General features: G+C 45.7%; 1 protein-coding gene across 1 annotated transcript; it reads right to left on the bottom strand.

Annotated features, from left to right (window-relative positions):
• Positions 1-2,182: 2,182 nt before the first annotated feature.
• On the bottom strand, positions 2,183-15,391 carry LOC113446377 (lymphocyte antigen 6E-like). The gene is made up of 3 exons (XM_026716005.2): positions 15,268-15,391; positions 9,066-9,185; positions 2,183-3,166 (listed from the first exon to the last, which is right to left on the bottom strand). The coding sequence occupies exons 1-3, from the start codon at positions 15,353-15,355 to the stop codon at positions 3,033-3,035; spliced, it is 342 nt and encodes a 113-aa protein (XP_026571790.2). The 5' UTR covers positions 15,356-15,391; the 3' UTR covers positions 2,183-3,032.
• Positions 15,392-26,252: the final 10,861 nt, after the last annotated feature.

Here is a 26,252-nt window from a genome sequence, read left to right as displayed (position 1 = left end):
GACAGTGAGTCCTCACCACTCTCTGTACGGACTTTCTATCTGAAACACTGCTGACACCAAACCAAGCAATGATGCAGTTTGTGAAAACGCTCTCAACTGTGACTCTGTAAGAAAGTGGTCAGGACAGAAGGAGAAAGTTGTGCCCTCCTCATCCGACGCAGGAAATACAGATGCTGGTTTGCACACTTCAGTAAGAATGACACGTGGAGAGACCAGTTCAGATTGTTAGTTATCTGCACCCCAAGATACTTAATCCTATTGACCCCCTCTACAGCTGCGGCCTTGATTCTGAGTGGAGTATGGACAGTTCTCACGATGGAGAGATATTACTAGTGGGATCTCCTAGGATTCTATCCTAGGACGGTTGTTTTTCATCAGTCATCTGGAATCAGGGATTATGAGTGGAATATTTATTTATTTGTTTGTTTGATTATTTGTCAAACATGTATAAGATAACCAGAGCAGAGCAGAGGAAGAACCAACAGGTTCTTGTCTTCAAGGCAAACACTACTGTTCTGTGTGCAAAACTTGGGCACCTGGACAATTGGATAAACCCTACCGTTCCATGTGCAAATTTGAGCAACAGGACAGTTGATATCGTTTCCTGAAGTCATGGAAGGTTGCATAACGTGTGCAAAACTACAATCTTAAACAAAATCTCTTTCAACAAAGTTCAGGGCCTTCTTATTTTTTGTTTGAATGTCAGTTAATCAAACGGGCAAATGCCCCAGGTGTTCTAATCCTTCTTTTGACAAACATGGCCTCCTTTGAGCACATCTGAGCAGGAGATGTGCCCCCCGCCCACCAAAATGAGTCTGTGGATGTGAGTCCTGAGTTCCAAAAGTCAGGATAGGCCCAGACGAGAGACAGAAGGTTGGTCAGACATGGCAGTAAAGTTTCTGGAACAAAACTACCAGCAGGAACATCACGATTCTTCATTGAGCGATAAACAACTTCTTAGGGCCATGAGAAAAGCCAGAGAACCAGGGAAAAAGGAGGATCTGCTAGGCCCAGAGGCAAATTAGCCCTAAAGAAAGAGCCAGAATCTGTTCCAAGGTGGGATTACTCAGAAGAAATCTCAGGAAGATTCTCAGAACTGAACTCAGTCACCACCAAACAAACCTGTTCCTCCAAATTTCCTCCTGTGATTCTAGAAATCGTTTAGTTGAGATTTTGCCAGTAAGAGCAATTTGGCCTAAGAGAGAAAGATCCTCCCTGAGAGAGCCAAAGAGGCTAAAAATGTTGGAAGAGGGCTGTGAGATCCTTTCTTGAACCCCAACTAGGGTAGAAATTCATCCAAAAATTCAAAATCGGTCAATGTGAGCATAATGTGAACTGAATGAAGTAAACTGCATACGATAAACATGTTTATCTGGTTCCTATTGTTACAGGGTAAGAATGTTCAACTTCATAAGTATATTTTTCTCATAATACTGTAAGTTTCAAGTTTTCTAAACTCTCAGGTTATGAGTATGACTCTTACTTCTTTCTACAAACATGGCCTCATTTGAGCAGATCTGAGCATAACAGGTTCTCCCCCAAATCAGTCTGTGGATGTAAGCCCTGAATTCCAAAAGTCAGGATAGGCACAGATGAGAAACAGAAGGTTGGTCAGACATTTGTTTGTTTGTTTGCTTGCTTGTTTGTTTGTCAAACATATACAAGATCACAGGTATAGGTATGAACATAAACGTAAACAAAGGAAGCAAATACAGATAAACAGGGACAGTAAGACAGGGACGGTAGGCACATTGGTGTGCTAATACATGCCCCCTTTAAGAACCACTTAGGAATGGGGTGAGTAGACTGTACACAGTAGACAGTTTGAGGTTGAAGCTGTGAGAGGTTGAGGTTGTAACAATGAAATTGGGTAGGGCATTCCAGGTATTGACCACTGTTGCTGAAGTCGTATTTTCTGCACTCGAGTTTGGAGTGGTTTACCTTGAATTTGTATCGGTTATTTGCCCGTGTATTATTGCGGTTGAAGCTGAAGAAAGAATAACCAATTTGACTGATGACATTAATTTATTCAGGGTGATAAAAATGATCAGGGACCATGAAGAGCTCCAAAGAAAGATCTCGACCTTTTGTAGCATCGCAAAGTAGCATCTTTTCCTACAATGGAAAATTTCAATCCAATATGTGGTGTGCTCAAACAATTGAATTAAGAGAACACCAAGGATGCTTTTAATAGGTTTTTAATATCCAATATTACAGGCCCCTCACATCACGGACATAAACGGTTTCAAAACGATGCTATAGAGCACTGCACACCAGAACAACTAGACACAAGGACAGTTTTTTCCCCAAAGGCCATCCCTCTGCTAAACAAATAATTCCCTCAACACTATCCAACTATTTACAAAGTCTGCATTACTATCACTATTAATCTTCTCATCACTCCTTATCACCCACCCCTTCCCACTTGTGATTGTATGACTGTAACTTTGTCGTTTGTATCCTTACGATTTTTATTGACTGTTTCCTAGTATGATTTTATTGCTAATTGTACCCTATGACTATCATTAAGTGTTGCACCTGATGATTCTTGACTCTTGATGAATGTGTCTTTCCTTTTATGTACACTGAGAACATTTGCACCAAGACAAATTCCTTGTGTGTCCAATCACACTTGGCCAGTAAATTCTATTCTATAATTCTAATAGAATTCTATTCTATTCTATTCTATTCCATTCCATTCCATTCCATTCCATTCCATTCCATTCCATTCCATTCTATTCTATTCTAATCTGTTCTGTTATGCTCAGTTCTGTTCTATATTTCAGGTGTTGTACAGAGATGACACATGATTAACATTCACTTTTTCTTCACAATCCACAACAGATTGTTTAAAAGGATAAAAGAAGAAAATCCAGTTTGACAAGGAGGGAGGCACAATTATGGTTGGATGCCTGGGCAAAAGGGAAAACGAATTGAAATACTTGTTCTCTGTCATCCACCATAGCTAAGTTCATGGAATGCAGCTTCAGTCAAGAATGCCAAACTCGGCCCTCCAGTCTTGACCATCTCACTTATTTTGGAGGTAGTATATTACACCAAGAACAATCACAGCAAAAAAGAGAACCAAGGGCCTTCTCTGGATAATCTTTTTCAGAGGGACACTTCTTGGCACACGATTTTGTGATGAGCACTTTGGAATCATAACCTTCAGAGGGAGAACATAAAAAGAGTGGAAATCATGGAGAACAAATACCCTCGGCCAACACAGAAGTAGAGTTACTGAATAACAGATTCTGTTATTCTAGTCACTCTCTCGCTCTCAAAGAAGAAATTTTAGTTTCCCCATGAATTCCATTTGTCACTTTGGTCTACCTAGTGTGGCTGATACCGTCCCCCAAGGACCAATGTTACTGTTCTGTACAGACATTTGCATACTCGAAATCCGGCAGCCCGGATTGGCTAAAGCGCACGGCCACCGGATTGGCTGAGTGCGCAGCACTGATTGTTCATTCGGAATCGACCGCGATTGGCTGAGCCGATCGCGGGCGATTCAAACGACCCGATTGGCCGCAGCACTCGGCGGAAAGTGCTTTTAAGCCGCGTTTCTTCCCCACTCACCCCACTTGTGTTTTTACCCCGAATAAAGAGCTGAACCAAGTCACTGCCTCGCGTCCTTTGTTCGTATGAGAGACACTGGCGACGCTGGCGACGAGGGTGGGATTTTAAAACAAGTCCCACACTGCACGTGGCTCACAGAACCGCAATCGGCAACATGGCCAGCGGCAACGTGCCACCCGCTCCCTTCAACCAAGCTACGGAGGACTGGGAATCGTACATAGACAGATTCCTCATGTTCTTGGAGAGTAGCAACCTCAAGGACGCGAACGGGCAGAGAAAACGAGCCATCTTCCTCACGCACTGCAGGCCCGCAGTGTTTAAAATGGCAAAAGCCCTCGCCAAACCTCTCGACGTGAAAGCCATGGACTGGGCCGATCTCGAACCGCTGCTGAGAAGCCACTACGCGCCCGCCGTGCCCACCCTCATCCGCCGGCACGAGTTCTACCGCCACGACCAGAAGCAGGGCGAGAGTGTCAGCAACTTTGTGGCTGACCTCAGGGACCTCGGGGCCTGTGCGGGTTCACCGATCTCGATGAAGCCTTGCGGGACCGCGTCGTCCTCGGCCTCCGGGACCCCGTCCCTACAGAGTCGGATCATGGCAAAGGCGACATCTCCTCGCCAATGCCCTTGCTGAAGCCACCGCAGCAGGCGACCCGGAAATCAGCGGCCCAATTGCGGCAAGCCAGCACCGCGGAGCGGCCCGCCATGGCCGAGGCGACTGCGACCCCGAGAATCGGTCCGAAATCAACCACCGGCGGCCGCATCCACGCACCACGGCGACCTTGAACCCCTCTGAATCGGAAGACGACGAGAAGACGCCCACCGCTGCAGACGGGCGCAACCGCGCGAACCATGGAACCGAAAATCAAAGTTCCAGTGCGCTGGCTGGCGGCGGCGAACACCAGCGGTCAGAATGCCGGTTCTTCGATGCGATAGTATGCCGGCATTGCGACAAGCGGGCCACATTGCCAAGGTCTGCCGTTTCAGACGAAACCACAGCCCCCGACACCGAGACAGCAGCCCAAGGAGATGCGACAATGCCAGGTGCGACAACACCCCCCCGAGGAACCGTGACCGAGATCTCGAGAGCCGGTGGAGCCGGGAAGCAAGGAGCCGCCGCTTTCAGCGAAAACCGCCAGCGTGAGGAAACGCACCAGATGATCATCGTCGGCCATTCCTCCAACTGGGATGGCCGGAAGGTCCACGTGGAGGTCGCCATCGAAGACCGCCCATGCAAGATGGAAGTGGACTCCGGGTCCTACCTATCCATGGTCACGTGGCGGGAGATCAAGCGGCTGGTACCCTCCATGAAACGGGCGCGAGCTGGAGAGCCAGAAGCTCATCCTCAAGGACTACCAAGGGAACCGCATCCCGTGGTAGGAACCGGGCATTTCAAGGTCGCATTTAAGGGACGCACCGAAATACTCCCCTGACCATCATCGAGCGAGACCGCCCCAGCCTCCTGGGACTCCAATGGTTCGCGCCGCTGGGAATAGAAGTGACCGGCACCAACCATGTCGCCGAGGCAGACTGGGAGGAACAGCTGTCTTGCGCGAATTCCAAGAGGTCTTCGACAGAAACCTAGGCAAGTACCGAGGGCCCCCAATAACCTTCAGCCTTGACCCCACCATTGCTCCCATCCGCCTCAAACCCCGGCGAGTGCCTTTGCCCTCTGTCCCAAAATCGATGAGCAATTAAATAAGCTCATCGAGCAGGAGTCCTCGAGCCAACGGACCATGCCCGGTGGGAGACCCCTGCTAGTCACCCCGATAAAACCAGATGGGTCGGTGAGAATCTGCGGGGACTACAAGGCCACCCTGAACCGCGCACTCCAACAAAGCGCCTACCCCATCCCAGTAGTGCAGCACCTCCTACACTCACTGGGGGGCAGGGTTTTCGCCAAACTCGACCTGGCCCAAGCCTACCAGCAACTGCCGGTCGGCGAGCGAAACCGCGGAAGCACAGACCATAGTCACACACCGAGGGGCATTCCGTTGCAAGAGACTCCAGTTCGGAGTCAGCGTAGCCCAGCGGTGTTTCAAAGCCTAATGGAGAGGCTACTCCGGGCATAAGGGGGTAGTACCCTATTTTGACGACGTGCTGGTAGCCGCGACTGACCAGAAAACAATTGGAAGGCCGCCTAAGGGAGGTACTGCAAAGATTCCAAAGTGCAGGGTTAAAAGTTAAGAGGGAGAATGCCAACTGCACACGGCAAGAGTTGAATTCCTAGGATACCTCCTAGACCAGCACGGAATCCACCCCACCGAGAGCAAAATCAAAGCCGTCAAGGAGCCCGAGACCCAGAAACAAAACTGAGTTACAAGCGTTCCTGGGGTTGATTAATTTCTATAATGTTTTCCTGCCCCAAAAGGCAACCGTGGCGGAACCGTTGCATAGGCTGCTCGACAAGGCAGCCACCTGGACTTGGGGAAGACGAGAAGAGGAGGCGTTCAACAAAACCAAGGACCTTCTCACATCAGACGCTGTCCTCATCCAGTACAGCGAGACACTCCCCATCGCGGTAACTTGCGACACATCACCTTTCGGCGTAGGAGCCGTCCTCAGCCACACCCTCGCCGACGGAAAAGAAGCCCCCATCGCCTTTTTCTCAAGGACTCTCTCAAAACCCGAAAGAAACTACAGCCAATTGGACAAAGAGGCTCTAGCAATTGTCGCGCCATAAAGAAATTCCACGAATACCTTTACGGCAGGGTCTTCTCCATAATCACGGATCACAAACCGTTGCTGGGAATACTGGCGGGGACCGGGCCACCCCAATCATCCTCTCCCCAAGGATACGACAAGGTGGTCCGAATTCCTCGCCGCCTACAATTACCGGCTAATCCACCCACCCGGTAAGTCAATTCCACACGCTGGACGCCCTCAGCCGCACGCCATTACCGGCCCTGGATGCCGACCCAGCACCCACCACATCCACCCTTAGCATCGAGACCTTACCCAACCTACCCCTAACCGCGTCAGACATTGCCCTAGCAACCAATAAAGACAGACGTCTGGCGCAGGTTCTAAGGTGGGTGGGAAAAGGGTGGCCGGAAAAGGACGTGGAGGACGAATTCAGAGCCTTCCAGAGCCGACAAACAGAACTACCCACACAAAAAGGCTGTTTACTGTAGGGGGACAGAGTCATAATCCCAGAGAGACTGCAGAAAAAAGTCCTGAGCATGCTGCACGAAGGGCACCCCGGCATCGTTAGGACAAAAGCCCTGGCCAGAAGTCACGCCTGGTGGCCAGAGATGGACAAAGAGATCGAAGCCTGGGTGGCCTCCTGCAGGCAGTGCCAAGAATCAAGATCAAACCCCCGCCGCCCGGTCCTAGAATGGGAAACCCCAGGGGACCATGGTCCCGGATCCACATAGATTTCGCGGGACCAACCAGAGGACACACTTTCCTGGTAACCGTGACGCTTACTCCAACTGGCTGGAGGTAAGCAACATGAAGACAACCACCACAGATGCTGTCATCAGAGAACTCAGCAAGCTCTTCGCAACCCACGGCCTTCCCGATGTCATCGTCTCAGACAACGGGCCCCAGTTCACCGCTGCCATTCGAAAGATTCTTGGCGGAACGAGGGATCCGGCACGCGTTAACGGCGCCAGCGCACCCGGTGGCGAACGGAAGGGCAGAGAAAATGGTCCAATTCACGAAGAAGACCATTCAAAAGATCGAAGCCGGGACATACAAGACAAGATAAACCGGATGCTACTGATCCAGCACATAACCCCGAACACGACAACAAACAGGAGCCCAGCGGAGCTACTGATGGGGAGGAAACTGCGATCACCGCTCGACCGCCTGCACCCCACATACAACCCAGAGAAGCCCCCTGACTCCACCAGCAAACGCAGAACATTCGCACCAGGAGACAGGGTCTACGCAAAAACCTCACCGGGACCCCCTCTGCATGCCGGCAACAATAACCCAAGCAACGGGCCCACACTCGTACATCGCCTTCAAACAACCGACGGACGAGCGTGGAAATGTCAGCATCGACCAACTGAGATCAAGAACCACGCGGAAATACAAACGACACGCAAACAGCAGACACAGAGGAGAACCGGCAAGACACCAACCAAGAGGGGAGGAAGGCCCCAAAGAACAAGAAGGACAAACCCACCCAAAAAGAAACCAGCAGTACTCACCACCTGAAGAACCGGAGACGACCCACTCAAGCCTCACCTGGAAGGAGCAGCCAAGCCAGCTCAACTGGCCCGGGAAGCCCGAGTGGGAGCAGCGAAGCCAGCGGCTCGACCAACCTGGGGAAACCAGGAGGGAGCCGCGGCGAGAGGCCTGACTCACCCTTCCAGGCGGTTCCATCAACGAGGCGGAGAGCGACAGGAGTCCCACCCGAACCAGCCGACAGCCAAGAAACAACTAACCAGCGCAGGTCCAGTCGGAAAATACGGAGCCCCGCCTACTTATGGGACTACGTCACGTAGGACCAAACCAAGAGGAGGGTGTTCTGTACAGACATTTGCATACTCGAAATCCGGCAGCCCGGATTGGCTAAAGCGCACGGCCACCGGATTGGCTGAGTGCGCGGCACTGATTGGTCGTTCGGAATCGACCGCGATTGGCTGCAGCACTCGGCGGAAAGTGCTTTTAAGCCGCGTTTCTTCCCCACTCACCCCACTTGTAACTTCATTCACTAAACGAATGGGTAACAGATTGACAGAGTTGGAAGGGACCTTGTAGGTCATCTAGTCCAATCTCCTCCTCCTAAGTAGGAGACCCTACACCATTTCTGACAAATGGGAATCCAATCTCTTCTTGAAGGCCTCCAGTGATGAAGCTCCCACAACTTCAGAAGGCAACTTCTGTTCCATGGGTGGATTGTTCTCAATGGAACAGCTTGCTTTCAGAAGTTGTGGGAGCTTCATCACTGGAGGCCTTCAAGAAGAGATTGGACTGCCAAGTTAAGGACTACCTATATCATGATTTTAATACATTTTTAGGGCCTTCTGAAGAACCAATGGACAGAACCCTTAGAGAAACTGGCAGAAGAGTCTCACACAGGGGTGGGCTTTAAAATTTTTAGCAAAGGGTTACCTGTCTGGTTGCTGGGTGGGTGTGGCCATGGTGGGTTTGGCCTAGTCAACCTAATGCACCATGGTGGTGGTGGTGGTGGGGACATTTTGCCCTCCCCAGACTCCAGGGGCTTTCCTTAAGCCTCCAGGAAGGTGAAAACAGCTTCTTTGGGCTCCGGAGATTGTCTGAAAGCCAGAAACATTTCTGGTCTTCCCAAACTTCTGGGAGGCCCGTTTTGTGCCCTCCCCAAGCCTCCACGCACACCCTGCAGTTACCTTCATCCCAAACAGGCCCTTTGGGGACTCCTAGGAGGGATGAGGTAAGCGGGGCCAGCCAGGAATGGAATTGGGGGGTTTCTCCGAACTGCACAGAATCTTAGCTAGGGGTCTCCCCCAAACCCCTGCGAACCCCCAGCGGGTCTCACGGATTCCATTGCTTACCTGTTCCTGACACCACACCAAGTGTTATACATCGTTTCTCCCCCTCAGGACAGACGGTGGCGTCCAAGCATTTCCAGTTTGAGACCTGCTCTTCACACGTGAAACAAACGATGGAATCAGCTGCAAACCAAGAGAAAAGCTTTTCAATAGAATCCGTTCCACGGAAGCTGTTGGGTAACTGGAATCGTGGTATAGTTCGGGCACTTCCCTGAGTGTCTGCCAGAATCAGCTTTTAGCTCAGTCCAAATACCTGTTTTTCATTGCTATTGATTCAGGAGCCATGCTGGCGCAGCGATTAGAATGTAGTCCTGCAGGATAACTCACTGCGAACTGCCAGGAGTTTGATTCCGAGTGGCTCAAGGTGGACCCAGCCTTCCATCCTTCTCAGGTCAGTAAAATGAGGACCCAAATTGTTGGAGATAATAGGCTAACTCTATAAACGGCTTAGAGAGGGCTGTAAAGCATTGTGCAGTGGTATATAAGTCTAAGTGCTATTACTATTTCTATCTATCAATCCATCCATCCATTATTCCATCTATCTATCTATCCATCCATCCATCCATCTATCTATCTATCTATCTATCTATCTATCTATCTATCTATCTATCTATCTATCTATCTATCTATCTCCTGTTAGTGTCTGTCTGTCTGTCTGTCTGTCTGTCTGTCTGTCTGTCTGTCTGTCTATCTATCTATCTATCTATCTATCTATCTATCTATCTATCTATCTATCTATCAGCAAAGATACATAGATCCCACTCTCTTTCTATCATTCTATCACACACACACACATAATCAGCAGATAGATAATGTTAAGTATGGTCGGTGGGTCCCATTGAGACACGAGGCTTGAGTAGTGAACAACAGCTCTTTATTAAGGAGGCAGATTCTGAGACGGCAAACCCAGCCGCGGCAGCCCTTTATATAGAGCCGGCTGCGGCTAGGCAGCCTATGACAGTCTTTCAAGCTTGCCCGCGCTTGGTTTTTCACCCAATCGCGGCAAGCCCTGTACGAACCTATCAGAGATGTTCGTATCGTCCAATCATGGCCCGGGTTTCCCGGACCAATTGGATTTGCAGGTCTACAAGCCTGCTTAGTATGGAACAGATAAATAGATAGATTAGAGATTTGCTGATGTTTTATTTAAAGTTATATCTTGTGACTGCATGACCTCTGTAGGAGCTATATGCTAAATAAAATAAACAAAAAGGCATTTGCTGAGAATTCAGCAGCTACTCCATTCATTCTTCTCCCAGATAAAACCCCAGTCTCCTCTGAATCAAGATCAATAATACAGAACTGATTTGCATCCTTTCAAGACGTGGTGGTGGACTTTCCAGGCTAAGCATAACCACCCTGATCTTCTGTCCAGGTATTTATTCACTCCTTCCCCGGCTTGTTTTGGGATGATTATAATATCATCCCCAAATTATAATATTATAATGATCAAAACTGGGAGCATCCTATCAAATTCTGTACCTGTCAACAGTGGTGTCCCCCAAGGCAGTGTTTTAGGACCAACTCTCTTCATACTCTACATAAATGACCTCTGTGATCATATTAAGAGCAACTGCATTCTCTTCGCTGATAATGTAAAGCTGTTCAATACCACAGCCAATGATGCTACTCTTCAAAAAGATCTTGACTATGTATCAGAATGGTCAAACAAATGGCAACTTCATATCTCAACAAATAAATGCTCTGTCTTACATATTGGCAAAAAAACCCCAACAACAGAAAATAAAATACAAGCTGAATAGTCAAGACCTTGTTGATGATCCAAACTCTGTAAAGGACCTTGGAATACTCATCTCGAATGATCTAAGTGCTAGAGCCCACTGTAACTCCATAGCCAAAAAGGCATTAAGAGTTGTTAACCTAATCTTAGGTAGCTTTTTATCTGGTAATATTACACTGATAATTAGAGCATACAAAACATTTGCTGGACCAATAGTCGAATACAGCTCATCAGTCTGGAACCCACATTATGTATCTGATATTAACACAGTTGAGAAAGTCCAGAAATATTTCACAAGAAGAGTTCTCCACTCTTCTACTCATTGCAGAATACCTTATGCCACCAGACTTGAAATTCTAGATCTAGAAAATCTAGAACTACGCTGCCTTTGGTCCAATCTAAATATAGTATATAAAATCATACATTGCAATGTCCTACCTGTCAATGAATACTTCAGCTTCAGGCACAACAATACAAGAGCAAACAATAGATACAAACTCAAGGTTAATCGCACCAAACTTGATTGCAGGAAATACGACTTCAGCAACAGAGTGGTCAATGTCTGGAATACTCTTCCTGACTCTGTGGTTTCTTCCCCAAACCCCCAAAACTTTCACCTTAGACTGTCTACTATTGACCTCACCCCTTTCCTAAGAGGTCTGTAGGGGGCGTGCATAAGCCCACCAACGTGCCTACCATCCCTGTCCTATTGTTTCTTTTATATATTTTTTTCTTATATGTATCCATGTATTTATAACTATCTTTTTATTTATACCTATTATCTTGTAAGCAATTGACAAATAAAAATAAATAAAATAAAATAAAAAATAAATATCTAAATTATAATTAGTCAAATTTGGCTAAGCACTGCCACCTAGTGACACTTTGCAGTTCAGTCAATTTGTTCGATTTGGTTTCCCCTGAGAAATAGAATCAGAAAATAAGATATTATTAAAGCAAGAGCGGAAGAAAAATATCGAAACGAGGCAGTCCAGGGGTGTCATCTCTATGAGGCAATCCAAACAAGAAACATATCCAGGACTGTTTTATTTTTATTGTCCTCCTCCTCCTCTTTCTTCTTCTTCTTCTTCTTCTTCTTCTTCTTCTTCTTCTTCTTCTTCTTCTTCTTCTTCTTCTTCTTCTTCTTCTTCTTCTTCTTCTTCTTCTTCTTCTTCTTCCTCTTCCTCTTCCTCTTCCTCTTCTCTTCTTCTTCTTCTTTCTTCTTCTTCTTCTTCTTCTTCTTCTTCTTCTTCTTCTTCTTCTTCTTCTTCTTCTCCTCCTCCTCCTCCTCCTCCTCCTCCTCCTCCTCCTCCTCCTCCTCCTCCTCCTCCTCCTCCTCCTCCTCCTTTTCAATTGTGTCTCATTCTCAGAGACTACCTGGATAAGTCATTGCCATTTTCTTGGCAAGGTTTTTCAGAAGTGCCATTTCACCCTTCCTAGGGCTGAGAGAAAGTGACTGGCTGGCCAAAGTCACCCAATTGGCTTTGTGCCTAAGGCAAGACTAAGGCAATTCATGATCTCCTTGTTTTTAGCCTGATGTCTTCCCCACTATACTACACTGTCTCCATGGTGGGATTCCAAATTGTTTCCTACCGGTTCCATGAGAGAGCGCTTTGCGTGCACGGCACAACAAACAAAAACCACCGTCTGTGTCAGGACTGGTGAGCGAGCTGTTTTTTAGCTCAGCTGAGGCGCGGCAAGACGCCCGGCCATGCAAATCAGCCGAGATAAAAAAAACCAGGGGATATAGGACAAGATAGGAGTGGGGTGCTTGGGCGGGGCCAGCCAGAGACGGTCTTTGCCAGTTCTCCGAACTAGCCAAAATTTCCGCTTCCGGTACCCCAGAAGTAATCCGACCGGCTGAATACCGTTGTCTCTCATTGTAAGGTTATATCCACGAGACTTTGCAAGCCTGAAAGTAGATGTCTCCACCCTCACCGTTACGATCCAAGTAACTAAGGAGGGTCCTTTCTGAAATTTTTGGCTGGCCTCCGTTCCTTCTGCAGGCTCAGCTGCCTCTTCTCTTTGTGTGTGTGTGTGTGTATGTGTGTATTGTTTTATCAATAGGAATCAAATACAAAATGGGAAAAACAAAGATCTTAAATGGACTGGAAGCTAAACCATCCAATGAACGATTGAGGGAACTATAGATAGTCTTAAGAAGAGAAGGACTTTCGGTGACATGATAGCTGGCTGAGGGTCATTGAAAGGCTCTCACAGAGAAGAATGGGTCGGCCTGTTCTGCAAAGCCCCTGAGAGCAAGTCCAGGAGTAAATGGGTGGAAGATCATTAAGGAGAGTTCCAACTTAGAATTAAGGAGACATTTCCTGACAGTGAGAACAATTAATCAGTGGAAGAGCTCGTTTGAGCAGGGAGTCAGACTAGAAGACCTCCAAGGTCCCTTCCAACTCAGTTTTCTAACTCTTCCAGAGCATCTGGGAGGCCTGTTTTACACCCTCCTCGTGCCTTCACACGGGCCCCGTACTTACCCAGAATCCAAAACAGGCCATGTGGAGACTCAGGGGAGGGGAGAGGAGGGGAGGGGAGGGGTGGGCGGGGCCAGCCAGGGGTTGGATTTGTCGGTTCACTGAACTGGTAATTACAAAGGATAAAATTAGCTACTGGTTTGCCTGAACCGGGGTCAACTGGTAGCAACTCACCCCTGCTCCAAGGTTCCTTCTAGCCCCTATTTTCAGGGTTCCGCGTAATAGACCCATAGCAAGCAAAACTCTGAAGCAGATAAATTCCTCAAAGAATAGCTTTATTGGATATATCATATTGGCACAAATCTGGTGAAAACCGACTCTGAAGGTTCCAGTGGTTTTCACCTAATTAAAAGTAAAAGTTTTTCCCTCAATCCCAAACAATCAGTCACATGGTCCAATCACAGCTCCATTTGGTTGCCTGGTGACCTCACTCCACCTTCCTCTGACCAGGTGTGAGAATGTCCATTGTTCCCAAGAGAAAGTATTTTATTTTGACTACACAACCCCAGCTATCTCTAATACCCCCTTTCTTATAGCTCTCAGCTCCAGTGTGGCAGCACTGAAGCTCCAAGATGGCTTCAGAATTAACACCTATGATTCTATGTTCTATGGAAAGAATGAAGGAGGGAAGGAAGGAAGGAAGGATGGAAGGAAGGAAGGAAGGAAGGAAGGAAGGAAGGAAGGAAGGAAGGAAGGAAGGAAGGAAGGAAGGAAAAAAGGGAAAAAAAAGAAAGAAGGATACTGAGTGAGAAAGAACAAGGCAGGAAAGGTAAAAAAGGTAAGGAAAGGAAAAGGAAAAGGAAGGAAGGAAAGAAGGAATTGTGGAAAGGGAACTTCATGAGGACAGTGGTGACACCCAAGCAGGAAAAGCCCAAAGGGAACATCAGGCTAAGCCATAAAAGCAAACTTGCATAGGAAAAGAGATTTGATAAAAGGTATTGAAAGAAGCCCCCTAGACAAAAGCCAAGTAATTAAGAAAGCTAGGGAAACAAGAAAAAGAAATCCCTTACAAACAAAAGGTCATGCCAAATCAGCAAAACAAATAGACAAAAGACACGAAATAAATTCCATAGCAGACAGGAGATTGCCACCAAACAAATATAAAAAAAACATTAGGACGAAACTGATAATCCAATCAAACCACCCCGCGGAGTTTACCCTCTGGCGGAAATGAAGACAACCCCTGACAGGATTTAAAACATTAAGAAATACAAACACAAGCACTCACACACAAAAGGAGAAAAAAAAAAGTATAAAAATCAGGGGTTTATTATACAAAGATGGCTAGCCCCAGGAACGCAGACTTCTTGCTATCTCTTGCCTTCCTGAAAAATAAAAAGAACCAGCTTCCAAGCAGTTGTCTGTGTCCTTGCACCGGAGTTCTCCCAGCAGGAAAATCGAGCCCTCAGAAGAAAAGCATTTTCCAGCCTTTCAACAGAAGGAAGGGTGGATACTGGGTGAGAAGAAACAAGGGAGGAAAGGAAAGGAAAGAGGGAGGAGGGAAGGAGTTATGTGGGTGAGGAAGGAAGGGAAGGAGGGAGGGAGAAGGGATGTGAGTGAGGAAGGAAGGAAGGATACTGGGTGAGAAGGGAGGAAAGGAAAGCGGGAGGAGGAGGGAAGGAGGAGGTATGTGGGTGAGGAAGGGAGGAAGGCTGGATACTGGGTGAGAAGAAACAAGGGAGGAAAGGAAAGGAAAGAGGGTGGAGGGAAGGAGTCATGCGGGTGAGGAAGGAAGGAAGGAAGGAAGGAAGGAAGGAAGGAAGGAAGGAAGGAAGGAAGGAAGGAAGGAAGGAAAGGGTAAGGGGAGACTCACAGCAATGACTTCTTGAAAAAAAGGACATTGAGAAGGAAACTCAAAATCACCTCTCTTAATTTTGATTAGTATAAGACAGGATGGAGAGAAGTCTGGACAAGCTTTCAAGATTCTGTTTTTTTAAGACAGTACACTTTTCTCAAATCAAGGGCAACAACAACTTACCTATTGGGGTGCACATGACCAACACACTGAAAATGACAAACAGGACCTCTCCTCTCTTCATGTTGCTTCTCCAAGTTACTCTGAACATAATGAACGTCTCTGAATGGCTTCTGTCATATTTGACTCTGGGACAAAGGGAGGTATGAAATATTGGCTTGTCTCACATGACAGGGTGTGATCGCTTTCAAAATACTTCGTGTGGGAGTGAACATGCAAAACGCTGCTGCCCTATGGATGTGTCGGACGACATGTTCCAAGACTCCAAGCAAAACAGTTCCATCACCCCCTAAATACTAGAACATTTTTTGGAAGCAACATTGAAGGAACTAGGTATAACTAGTCTAGTGAAAAGAAGAACTAGGGTGACATGATAGTAATGTTCCAAAATGTGAGGGGCTGCCCCAAAGAAGAGGGAGTCAAGCTATTCTCCAAAGCACCTTGAAGGCAGGACAAGAAACAATGGGTGGAAACTAATCAAGGAGAGAAGCCACCTGGAATTAAGAAGAAACTTCCGAACAGGGAGGACAATTAATCAGTAGAACGGCTTGTGGCCTACTGGAACCTCCAGGAGGACTGTTTTTCACCTTCCCCAGAGTCTGGAGGCTTGCCTCGGTCCTCTAGGAGGGTGAAAATGACCTCCTCCTGGGTCTGGAGGCCCTCCAGAAGATGGAAACATGCTCGTTTCCGGACTTCTGGAAGGCCTCTTTTTTGCCCTTCCAGAGCCTCCGCGCAGACCCTGCACTTACCTGCCTCCAAAAGGAGCCACGTGGAGACTCCTGGGGGGGGAGGGGTGGGGTGGGCAGGGCCAGCCATTTGGTTCAACTACTGGTTCAGTGAACCAGTATATAAATGTATAAATTTAACATCCGGTTCATCCAAACCAGTCCAAACCAGCTAAAACCCACTCCTGGGTCCAGGTTACTTGAGGAATCACCTCACTCCACTGGGACTGGCCTGTGCCACCCACACCAGCAGAGGAGACATGCCCTGTGGGCCTCTTTAGCTAAAGAATATCTGCTGGTGAGGGCCAGGAGAAGGGCCTTCACTACCATGGCTCCCACCCTTTAGAACAGTGGTCGTCAACTGAGGGGCCGTGGCTCACTGGTGGGCTGAGAGAAAATTTTGGTTGGCCGCAGAGAAATCTCACCCCCAAAGCAACCCCCCCCCCAAGCAATTAATCCAGGCTGCACAGAAACACAAGGCTGCACCGCCCACATGGCCCGCGGGAATCCTCCCCGCCCACTCACTCCTTACTCGGTAACCGTGCGTGCTAAATTGCTATTTTTCTGACCATCATCTGTTCTGCTGTGACGGGAGATTTAGATTAGCTAGGAAGCAGGAAATGGTTGGATTTCTTGCTCTCTAGGTAGTCTTGAGATCTTCGGCTCTGCTTGTAAATACAGCCAAACCTCCCTTAGGACTGAAGATTTGCTTGCAAGCAAATTCAGTGCAGACTCACGGCAAGTAAATTTGAGAGACTGAACTTCTAGGCATTCAGCCAAGAGCATTTCACACCTCGTAAAAGTGTTGCAAGCTAGATAAACAATCCACTCAGTGCTTGCAAGGGAGAGCCATAGAGAAAATGAGATAACATAGCCACTAGCCTCTGAAGGGATTAATTCCCCTATAATAAGAATCACACAACTCACCGGAAACTTCACTAAGACTCCAAGATCCCTCTCACAGTCACTGCTATTAAGCCTGGTTTCATCCAGTCTTTTATTTAAGTATTAAATGCATGAAATAATAAACAACTTTTTGGTTTATATCTTTTTTGGGGGGGAATTAGGGCAAAGAAGCAACGTCGAGTTGGCCACACACACCCAGTCACATGCCCACCCAGTTGTCATTAGGGCAGAGAGCCCCTTGCTAAAAAATTTGAAGCCCACGCCTGATTTAACAGCCTGCACAAGACTATGGGAGAGGACTTCTTATTCCATATCTCGTGCAATCTATGTTGAAAAAAATCAGACATTGGGCCGGTGTAAGCTCTTGATGGACATTCGGACACAAGGCAATGGATATTTTGTCCAGGAGCATCACAGTCACACTGAGGGGTAGAGACAAGGCCCCACTTAAACAATGAGTCCTGGCAGACACCATACTGGGTACGGATTGTGTTCAGGGTTGACCAACGCTGGCAAGGAAGGTCAAAACCTGACACCTTTTGTGTAGGGTAGAATGCACGGTATTGCAAGCTGACTCTGCCCACTGCCAGGAGTTCAATCCCGCTCAAGCTCAAGGTTGACCCAGCCTTCCATCCTTCTGAGTGGAAATGAAATCCAGAAAATGTGAGGAAAGAAGTTTTTTTATGTATTACCAAAAGCAAAGAGGTTTGTCCACGGGGATAGCGACAGAGAAAATGGGGTATAGAAGGGCTGATTTATAAAGGAACATGTCCTTGCTGTGAGTCTTGAAGCATGTGGATGTTTGTGCATGCTGGGTCTAGGGTGACACCTGAGAAGTGTATGTGTGTGTATATGTGTTGACCCCAGGGTTGATTAAATCCAAGGATGTGGATTGGGACTCTTCGTTTGAACTGTGAGCGTTGTCATTACGTTCACATTGTGTTAACTGATCTCTCTGTGCTGGCTTGTGTGGGTTTACAACTTGAAATAAGTACTTAATTAATTCTTATATTTGTGTAAGTTTAAAGGCTGTTAAGGAGGCTGTTAATCCGTAACTTTGTGGAGACCTGGGTCAGTTAACAGAGGATACCTTTTACCATATTTCTAACACCGATAGATAAATTTATACATGTTTCCCACGCTAAAAATATACAGTGCTCTGTCATACAGAAATGCCTCTCTCTCTCTCTCTCTCTCTCTCTCTCTCTCTCACACACACACACACACACACACACTCCAATGCTTGTTTGTTGCTCTTCTCTGTTTAGGGGAGGAACTGGTGATTAGCAAATGGTGCTCCCCAAAGTGCTCCAGATTCAGCCTGGAAATCAAAGGATCCAACATCTCTTCACAATGCTGCCAAAGTGATTACGGCAACAATGGTGGGGCCAGCAGTGCACCAAGTAGCGGCAGTGTCCTTGTGATGGGAGCCGCCCTCGCCAGCTGCTTCTACATCTTCCAGAAGAGGAGAAGAGAGGGGTGGTTCTTCAGATCTCTAGATTTCTTGAATGATACTCCCATGGTTCCTTTGGCTAGTGAGGAAAGACGCCCCCTCTCCCAGAAGAGTGAAATATTTTGAGAAGTATTAAAAAGGCAGAATATTATATTTCCCGAAAGAAGGAATAGAGAAACAAATCTCAGGGGTTGCCACAAAGAAGAGGGAGTCCGGCTATTATTTTCCAAAGCACGAAAAGGCAAGACAAGAATCAATAGATGGAAACTAATCAAAGGCGTTAAGGAGAAACTTCCTAAGAGTGAGGACAATTCACCAGTGGAACAAAAGTTTCCTTCAGAAATTGGGTGGCTGCTCCATCACTGGAGGCTTTCAAAAAGAGACTGGACAACCGTTTGTCTGGAATGGTACAGGGTCCCCCGCTTGAGCAGGGGGTTGGACTAGAAGACCTCCAAGGTCCTTTCCAACTCTATTATTCTAGGTTCTAGGTTTTCTAAATCAATATTGATCCTTCGCAGCTGCTGGCGCTTGATGAAGCCACTGCCGAAGTAGGGGATTTCTAAAGTCTCTTTCCAAAGTGGAGCAAAGCTCTGGTAGAATAAAGACTGCTTGCCCAAGTATTAGTTTAAGTCTAAGTGTTAGTTGTTCTAACAAAGCTCTAATTTGGAATGCAATAAGGAGAGAGAGAGAGAGAGAGAGAGAATATATCCAGCTTTGAAGTATTTCTTAGTGAAAGAGTGTCCTCTAGTGGGCCAAGTCAAAAGTGCAGATTGCAGAATCTTTTGCTATAAACCTGGGTTAGCTAGAAGCAGATAAGGACCCAATGTTTGGTAAGAGTTGGAAAAGACACCACAAACTTCTGGTTTCTCTTCCCACCATCCTAACTAAATAATAGAAGAACAGAGTTAGAAGAGACCTTGGAAGTTTTCTAGCCCAACCCACTGCTCAAGCAGGCAACCAAACCTATACCATTTCAGGCAAATGGTTGTCCAGTCTCTTCTTAAAAACCTCCAGTGTTGGATGCTCCCAACTTCTGAAGGCATTTCCATTGGTTAATTGCTCTCACCGTCAGGAAATTCCTCTTTAGGTCTAGGTTGTTAACCCCAACCCTTGATTAGTTGCCATCCGTTGCTTCTTGTCCTGCCTTCAGGTGCTTTGGAGGGTTGGAAGAAATATCTCCCTGGGTTGCAGTTCTAAGTGGAGAAGAAAGACACTGGAAACATGGTGACTGCTTGGAAAGATGGTTTAATGGTGGACAGGATCACATGCCTTGGAGCTCTTGAGCGAAAAAAGGGAAGAGACGCTGAGAGTTTTATGGCTTCTGTTGGGAGTTGAATTTGACCTTGTATTCTGATTAGTTGTCAGACTTCCAGGGGGCCATGCAAGGGCAACTCTGTAGGTTGTCTTTTGAATCCCAGGCTTGGTTGACACTTGCTGGGTGATGACGTAATGAAAGGGCTTTGGGATTCCTATGCCTGAAGGAGGTAGATCTTTGTTATGTAGAATAGACTGGCCCAGGCCTTAATGGCCCATAACAAAGGAGTGGGGGGGCTGACTTTCTATCTCTCTGAGTTTCTACTTCTCTTTTAGGGGAAATATTCTGCCTTTTTTTTAAATTAGAAAAAATACTTTATTAAACAAATTTATACAAATACAATAAAACCAAACATTCTGCTTGTTGCAACGTGAGTAAGACAGTGTTCACTCCCTCTGACATCTCTCAACTTATGTAGAATAATCATTCACACTTGTTACATTAATATATATCACAGGGTTTCGTCTAGTTGTATATTATGAACATAATTGCATGTAATGTTACTCATTTCCATCATACCTTTTTATTTGACTTTGTTTTGTTCATTTCATGTCTACCTTCCAAACAACCGGACCATAAATTCGAGATCTCATCGCACTCTGACTCCTCTTTGTTTTTAAGTTCGATTGACAGCCTAACCACTTCCCCACATTCCAAAGTTTTCTTTATAATCCTAAAGTTGGAGGGAGTATTTTTGCATTTCTCCCTCTCTATCGCAGATCTCTCCGAGGTCCTCTGTCACTTTGTTTGGTGCCCAGACGTGGAAAAATCAGACATTCAGAGCGGAGCCGCCATTCCTATGTCCAAACCATCGTGATGTAACTCCGGAAATCATTATACAGTATATTATACTTCATATATTAACTGCAGCAAGGCTTGCCTTTGACCAAAATTGGAAATGCGAAAATATTCTGCCTTTTTAATGTATCCTAAAATATTTCATTTCTCTAGGAGAGGGGTGGGTTTTAAGTTCCAACGGGGGGGGGGGGGGAATAGCTTTACCCTCTCTTCTTTGTAACAGCCCCTGAGATATTCAAAGAGTCCTTCCATGCTACTCCTGGCCCATCTTTTTATTAAACGAGACATACTGTCAGCCTTCAAGAGATCTTCCACTGCTATGCATCTTTCTCACTGCTCTCATTAGCAACAGGGGGAGGGGGGATTGGAAAGGAAGAAAGCTGCAGGTGTTACATTCCTGTGCTGTAAATGAGAAGGAGGAGGGGGAGTATAAAATTCTTGTTCTTAAGTTTCTGTTTCCTTGCTCAACTGTCTTTCTACTGCGCAACTGCTAAATTTTATCAAAATATGTCAAGGTCAACGGACAGAAGCCACATCACCACCTGCAGATGCCCACTTGATCACATTCAGAACTTTTAATTGGAGGAAGATCTTGGACTTTGGGGGTGGGGGGTGGGGGATCAATTTCACCCCTTTGTATGTGTGACCTGCGCGCCTAATTTCTTAGATTCGTTATTCTACCTGTAGCTACCACTTTAAAATTCAATAAAAGTTCCTTTACTCTAATTTATGGAGTTGAAGTATTCCTTTCTTGGATTTTGAATGGAGCTCAGACTGACACGTACCCAATTCCTGCAACTGTTCTTCGTATGTCTTCTCTTCACTCTTTCCAGGGTCTCAACATCTTTTGGGTGTCATGATGACCAGAAATGGATACAGAATTCCGAGTGTGGTCTTATTAAAGCAGTATAAAGCAACATTGACATTTCCTGTCACCTTGATAATCTCCTTCTGTTGTTGGAGCCTAGAATTGTGTTGGCTTTTTTTGCAATCGCAGCACACTGCTGTCTCATATTTAAATGGTTATTTAGAACAGAGTATATTAGAATAGAATAGGATGGGATGGGATGGGATAGGATAGGATAGAATAGAATCGAGTAGAGTAGAATAGAGTAGAGTAGAGTAGAGTAGAGTAGAGTAGAATGGGATGGGATGGGATGGAATGGAATGGAATAGAATAGAATAGAATAGAATAGAATTTGGAAACAGGCATAGGAATACTTTACGAGTGGACAATTGTTACGTCATCTCTCTCTCTCTCTCTCTCTCTCTCTCCCTCCCCCTCCCTCCCTTCCTCCTTCCCTCCTTCCCTCTCTCTTTCTCTCTCTCTCTCATCATCACCACCATCTCTGAAAATAGAATTACTTAATTTCACTCTTAATAAATACCGCCAATCTGAGCTCCTCAATTCTTCTTCTTTGCATTAACTGTTTCCAATCTGGGACTGCAAAGAAGGAATTTTGACATTAAGGTTGATTTCATCTGCAAGTGCCTATAAAATCTACACTTCCAGGAACCTTTGCTTAAGCTGATATTGTGCATTTCGATGCTTCCTACCCTTGTAAAAAAAAAAAAATGGTGGCTACGCCTCTTGTTAAAAGTTGGATTTGTGCAAGTCAATGCTAGATAACTCTACATTCCTTGACAGTCGGGGGACAGTTAATTCTTCTGGACTAATGTCACTGCTAGTTGCATCTTGAGCAACCTGTAGTTATTGATCATCAGGGATGTGAGCTTGTAGAGAGTTTCTTCTCCAAACCCCCAAAATTTTAACCTTAGATTGTCTACTATTGACCTCACCCCTTTCCTAAGAGGTCTGTAGGGGCCGTGCATAAGCGCACCAACGTGCCTACCGTCCCTGTCCTATTGTTTCTTTTTTGATTCATATCCATTTCATGTATTCATAACCCTGTTTATACTGATACCTCTTATCTAATATTTGCTTGACAAGTAAATAAATAAAAATAAAATAAATAGAATGCAAACAAAAAGCCGCAATTGGAAGATGAAAAAGAAAAAAAGAAGGGGAAAAAAATGAAAAGAAGAGAAAAGGAAAGGAAAGGAAAGGTGTTTTTTCAACATGTGATGTAGATCGGGGCGTTATCTTTTTACACATTAGCCTGGAGCTAAAATGGAAAGCTCTGCAGCAATTTAGCTAGCTGAGAGGGCATAATTTAAGGGCACCACTGGCCTTTTTCACAAATTCTTTCCTGTCTAAGACCTCACCTGGAATACCGCATCCAGTTTTGGTCACCAGATTACAAAAAAGGCGTTGAGATAAATAGATGATTGGAAAAGAACGGACAGAAGATACAAGCGTAATGATTTTGAAATAAGATGAAATAAATAAAACATAATTAAGAGAGTGAAAAGATGGGATAAGTTATATAGAAACTATAAAATGGTTAATAAGATATGAATGGTATATAAGGTGAGTATGAATTTGATTTAGGTCTGTTAAAAAAAGATGTAACCCGGGGCTAAGCCACTTTTCAAAAGAAGTTCTATGTTTTATGTTTTGGTTAGTTATGCTTGATTGTGAATTAATAAAATCTTGGAGGAATAAAACTAAAGGGAGACAAATTTGGAAAAGACATGTATAAATGACAATTAAGGAGGTTTTATTTTTTTTTATGTCTTGTTTTATGTTATGTATTTTGTGTGCTTATGACTGATTGAGAATTACTAAAACCTTGATAGAAAGAAATATAATTGAATAAAAAGTGAAGGGAGAAATAATGAGAAATTTGGAAAAGATATATATGTGTGTAAATGGAAATGGGATAATGTGAAACGATGTCTTAAAAAATAACGCTTTATTTGCCTTGTTAAAATTTATAAGTAATTCTTAGAAAGGAGGTTTTATACTTTTATGTTTTGTTTGTCTTCAAAAATCAATAAAACTTGTTCTTAAAAAAAAAGGCGTTGAGACTCTGAAAAAATTGAAGAGAAGAGCAATTAAGACGATTAAGGGATCGGAGACTAAAACATATGAAGTACGGTTGCTAAAACTGGGTACGACCAATCTAGAGAAAAGGAGTAGCTGGGACATGATAGCACTATTTCAGTATTTGAGAACTTATTTTCCAAAGCACCAGAACGTAAGACAAGAAACAATGGATGAGAAGTAATGAAGGAGAGAAGCAACCTTGAACTATGGAGAAACTTCCTGGTAGTAAGAACAATTGACCAATGGAACAGCTTGCCAGCAGAAGTTCTGGGTGCTCCATCCCTGGAGGTATTTAAGAAGAGAATAGACAGCCAGTATAGCATCTCATGCTCCAGGATGGGGTTGGACTAGACTACCTTCAAGGTCCCTTCCAACGCTCTTATTTTAATTAATCAATGGAACATCTTCCCTCCAGAAGTTGTGGGTGCTCCAACACTGGAGGCTTTCTAGAAGATAACAGACAACCAGTTGTCTGAAATGGTCTCCTCCAGCAAGAGGTTGGACTAGAAGACCTCCAAGGTCCCTTCCAATTCTGTTATTCTATGTTCCATGAAATGGAAATTTGTTATAAACTTTAGCAATGGACTTCTGGCAAATCCACCAAGCCTCCCAGTTTCATATAAACCTTTAGGCCTCGCTCCTTAATTGCATGAGACTCTTTCGAAGCATGTCGTGTGTATTTTGGCGCCATTAAATTATGGACTTGATTGTATGTCAAATACACGTTTGACTTCCTTCCTCCCACCCTAGCTAGAGCTTTAACTTCCTGCTTTCATGCCTGTCTAAGCTAGCTGGAGGCGCTTTTGCAATCGGTGTCTCAGAGAAGCAGACTATTAACGAATTATTAAAGGTTATTATTAAGCAGACTAACTAAGGAGTTTACTGAATTTACTGACTTTAATCTGGCTGACCTGTTTCAAAGGCCTTTCTGTTAAGATGCATTTAAATATTATTGTACCATGCTCTAAACTCCACCATCTACATCTTTGTGCCAAAAAAGTCAGGAGGAAGATGCAAAGACCAGAAGGAATACTGATTAATCAGTGGAATGACTAGCCTCCGTAAGTTGTGGAGGATTTTAAGAAGAGATTGGACAACCATTTGTCTGAAAGGTTACAGGGATTCTTGCTTGAGCAGGGGTTTAGAATAGAATAGAATAACAGAGTTGGGAGGGACCTTAGAGGTCTTCTAGTCCAACCCCATGCCTAGGCAAGAAACCCTACACCACTTCAGACAAATGGTTATCCAATATATTTTTAAAACCCCCAGTGTTGGACTATCCACAACTTCTGGAAGCAAGTTGTTCCACTGATTAGTTGTTCTGATTGTCAGGAAATTTCTCCTTAGTTCTAAGTTGCTTCTCTCTCTGATTAGTTTCTAGGCCGCATGGTTCTGGCGCGGCCCTGGCGGGATGAGCAGAGGGCCTGGCGGGGAGGCGCTCGCTGCCTTGGTGAGAGCTCTGCCGCTGGGAAGGAGGGCCTGCCTGTCAGCTGCGCTGGGCGCCCCAGGCGGAGCTCTTCACGCTCTGCCCGGCGCCAGGCAGGGATGGCGGCTGGGCGCTTCTCCCAAGGTGGACCGATCCTGCGCTGCGGCCCCGGGAGATTCGCCTCCCCATGTGGGGTTGGGCTGCCCTCTCGGGCAGGGGAGGCTTTGTTGTAGTAAGGTGTCCTTTTAAAAATAATTCGCTTTACCTTCGAAGGCAAAGGGAAGGCGGCGACAGGAGCGCCTGAGGCCAAGTGTCTCCTCAGGGCTCCGATTGCAGGGAGGAGCCCTGGCTGGCTGTGCATGGCTGCGCCAAATGCCGCGGCGTTGCTCTAACGCCGCAGCAGCAAGGGAGAAGGGAAAGCAATGGTGGCGGAAGGTCTCCCGAACATCCAAGCTGTCGTTGCCCACCCACCCAAGGATGCAAGGGGGAGGGGGGAATTAAATCACCCCCCGAAAAGACAGCCTAGCCATTTTTTCGGGGGTCAAAAAAAAATAAGGCCTGGCCTTATTTTGTGAGAAACACGGTATTATCGCCTTTAGTTGAATACTGATTAATACATTACTAAAATATTAGGTTCCCATGCCTTGAGAAACAGGCCGAAAATATTTTTAAACTACCAAACATATTTGCATATTACTCACCTGTCATCCAGGGGTGGGTTTCTACCAGTTTGCACCTATTCGCTAGAACTGGTTGTTAACATTCCAAGCAGTTCAGAGAACCAGTTGTTAGAAGAAAGTTTTATTGGCCTAATCCTGTAAGGAAGGCAGGAAGGAAACATTCTGGTGTTGCTTACAGAAACTGCCTCTCCATTAACCCTTATTACATTCTTGGCAGGACTAGACTTCCTGTCTCAGGAACGTCTCTGGAGTTTTTTTTCCCCCTCCTTTGCTGGTACTTTGCTTGTGTGGAGTAACCATTCAAAGTTACAATGACACTGAAAAAAGTGACTTATGACCATTGTTCACACTTACGACTGTTGCAGCATCCCCACAGTCATGAGAGGCCAAGGCAAGGAGATGCATGCCTCGATGTGAGTGATGTTGAGTTGGCCACGTCCATCCAGTCACATGACCACCAAGCCATGTCCATCCAGTCACATGACCACCAAGCCACACCCACCGCCTAAACTACACGGCCACAGAACCGATTGTTAAAAAATTTGAATCCCACCCCTGCTGTCATCTATATAGGTAGTCCTTGAGTTCTGACCCCAATTCAGCCCAAAATGTATGGTACTAAGTGAAATGTTTGTTAACTGAGTTTTCTCCATTTTACGACCCCCTCTGTGACCATGGTTGTTAAGTGAATCACCGCAGTTGGTAAGTCAATAATACAGTTGTTCAGTGAATTTG

The sequence above is a fragment of the Pseudonaja textilis genome, chromosome 3 (assembly GCF_049901715.1).
Source record: "Pseudonaja textilis isolate UNSWEBS1 chromosome 3, rPseTex1.2, whole genome shotgun sequence".
In the NCBI taxonomy this organism is placed as follows: domain Eukaryota; kingdom Metazoa; phylum Chordata; class Lepidosauria; order Squamata; family Elapidae; genus Pseudonaja; species Pseudonaja textilis.
Note: the sequence above shows the minus strand (reverse complement) of the source record. Positions and strands in the feature narration are given on the sequence as shown.

Excerpts from the sequence above, each read along its gene's own strand:
- LOC113446377 (XM_026716005.2), bottom strand. The coding sequence starts at position 15,355 with ATGTTCAGAGTAACTTGGAGAAGCAACATGAAGAGAGGAGAGGTCCTG. Across the intron at positions 9,186-15,267 it reads GGTCATGTGCACCCCAATAG|CTGATTCCATCGTTTGTTTC; the intron begins GTAAGTTGTTGT and ends CTTGGTTTGCAG. Across the intron at positions 3,167-9,065 it reads TGGTGTGGTGTCAGGAACAG|GTTATGATTCCAAAGTGCTC; the intron begins GTAAGCAATGGA and ends CTCCCTCTGAAG.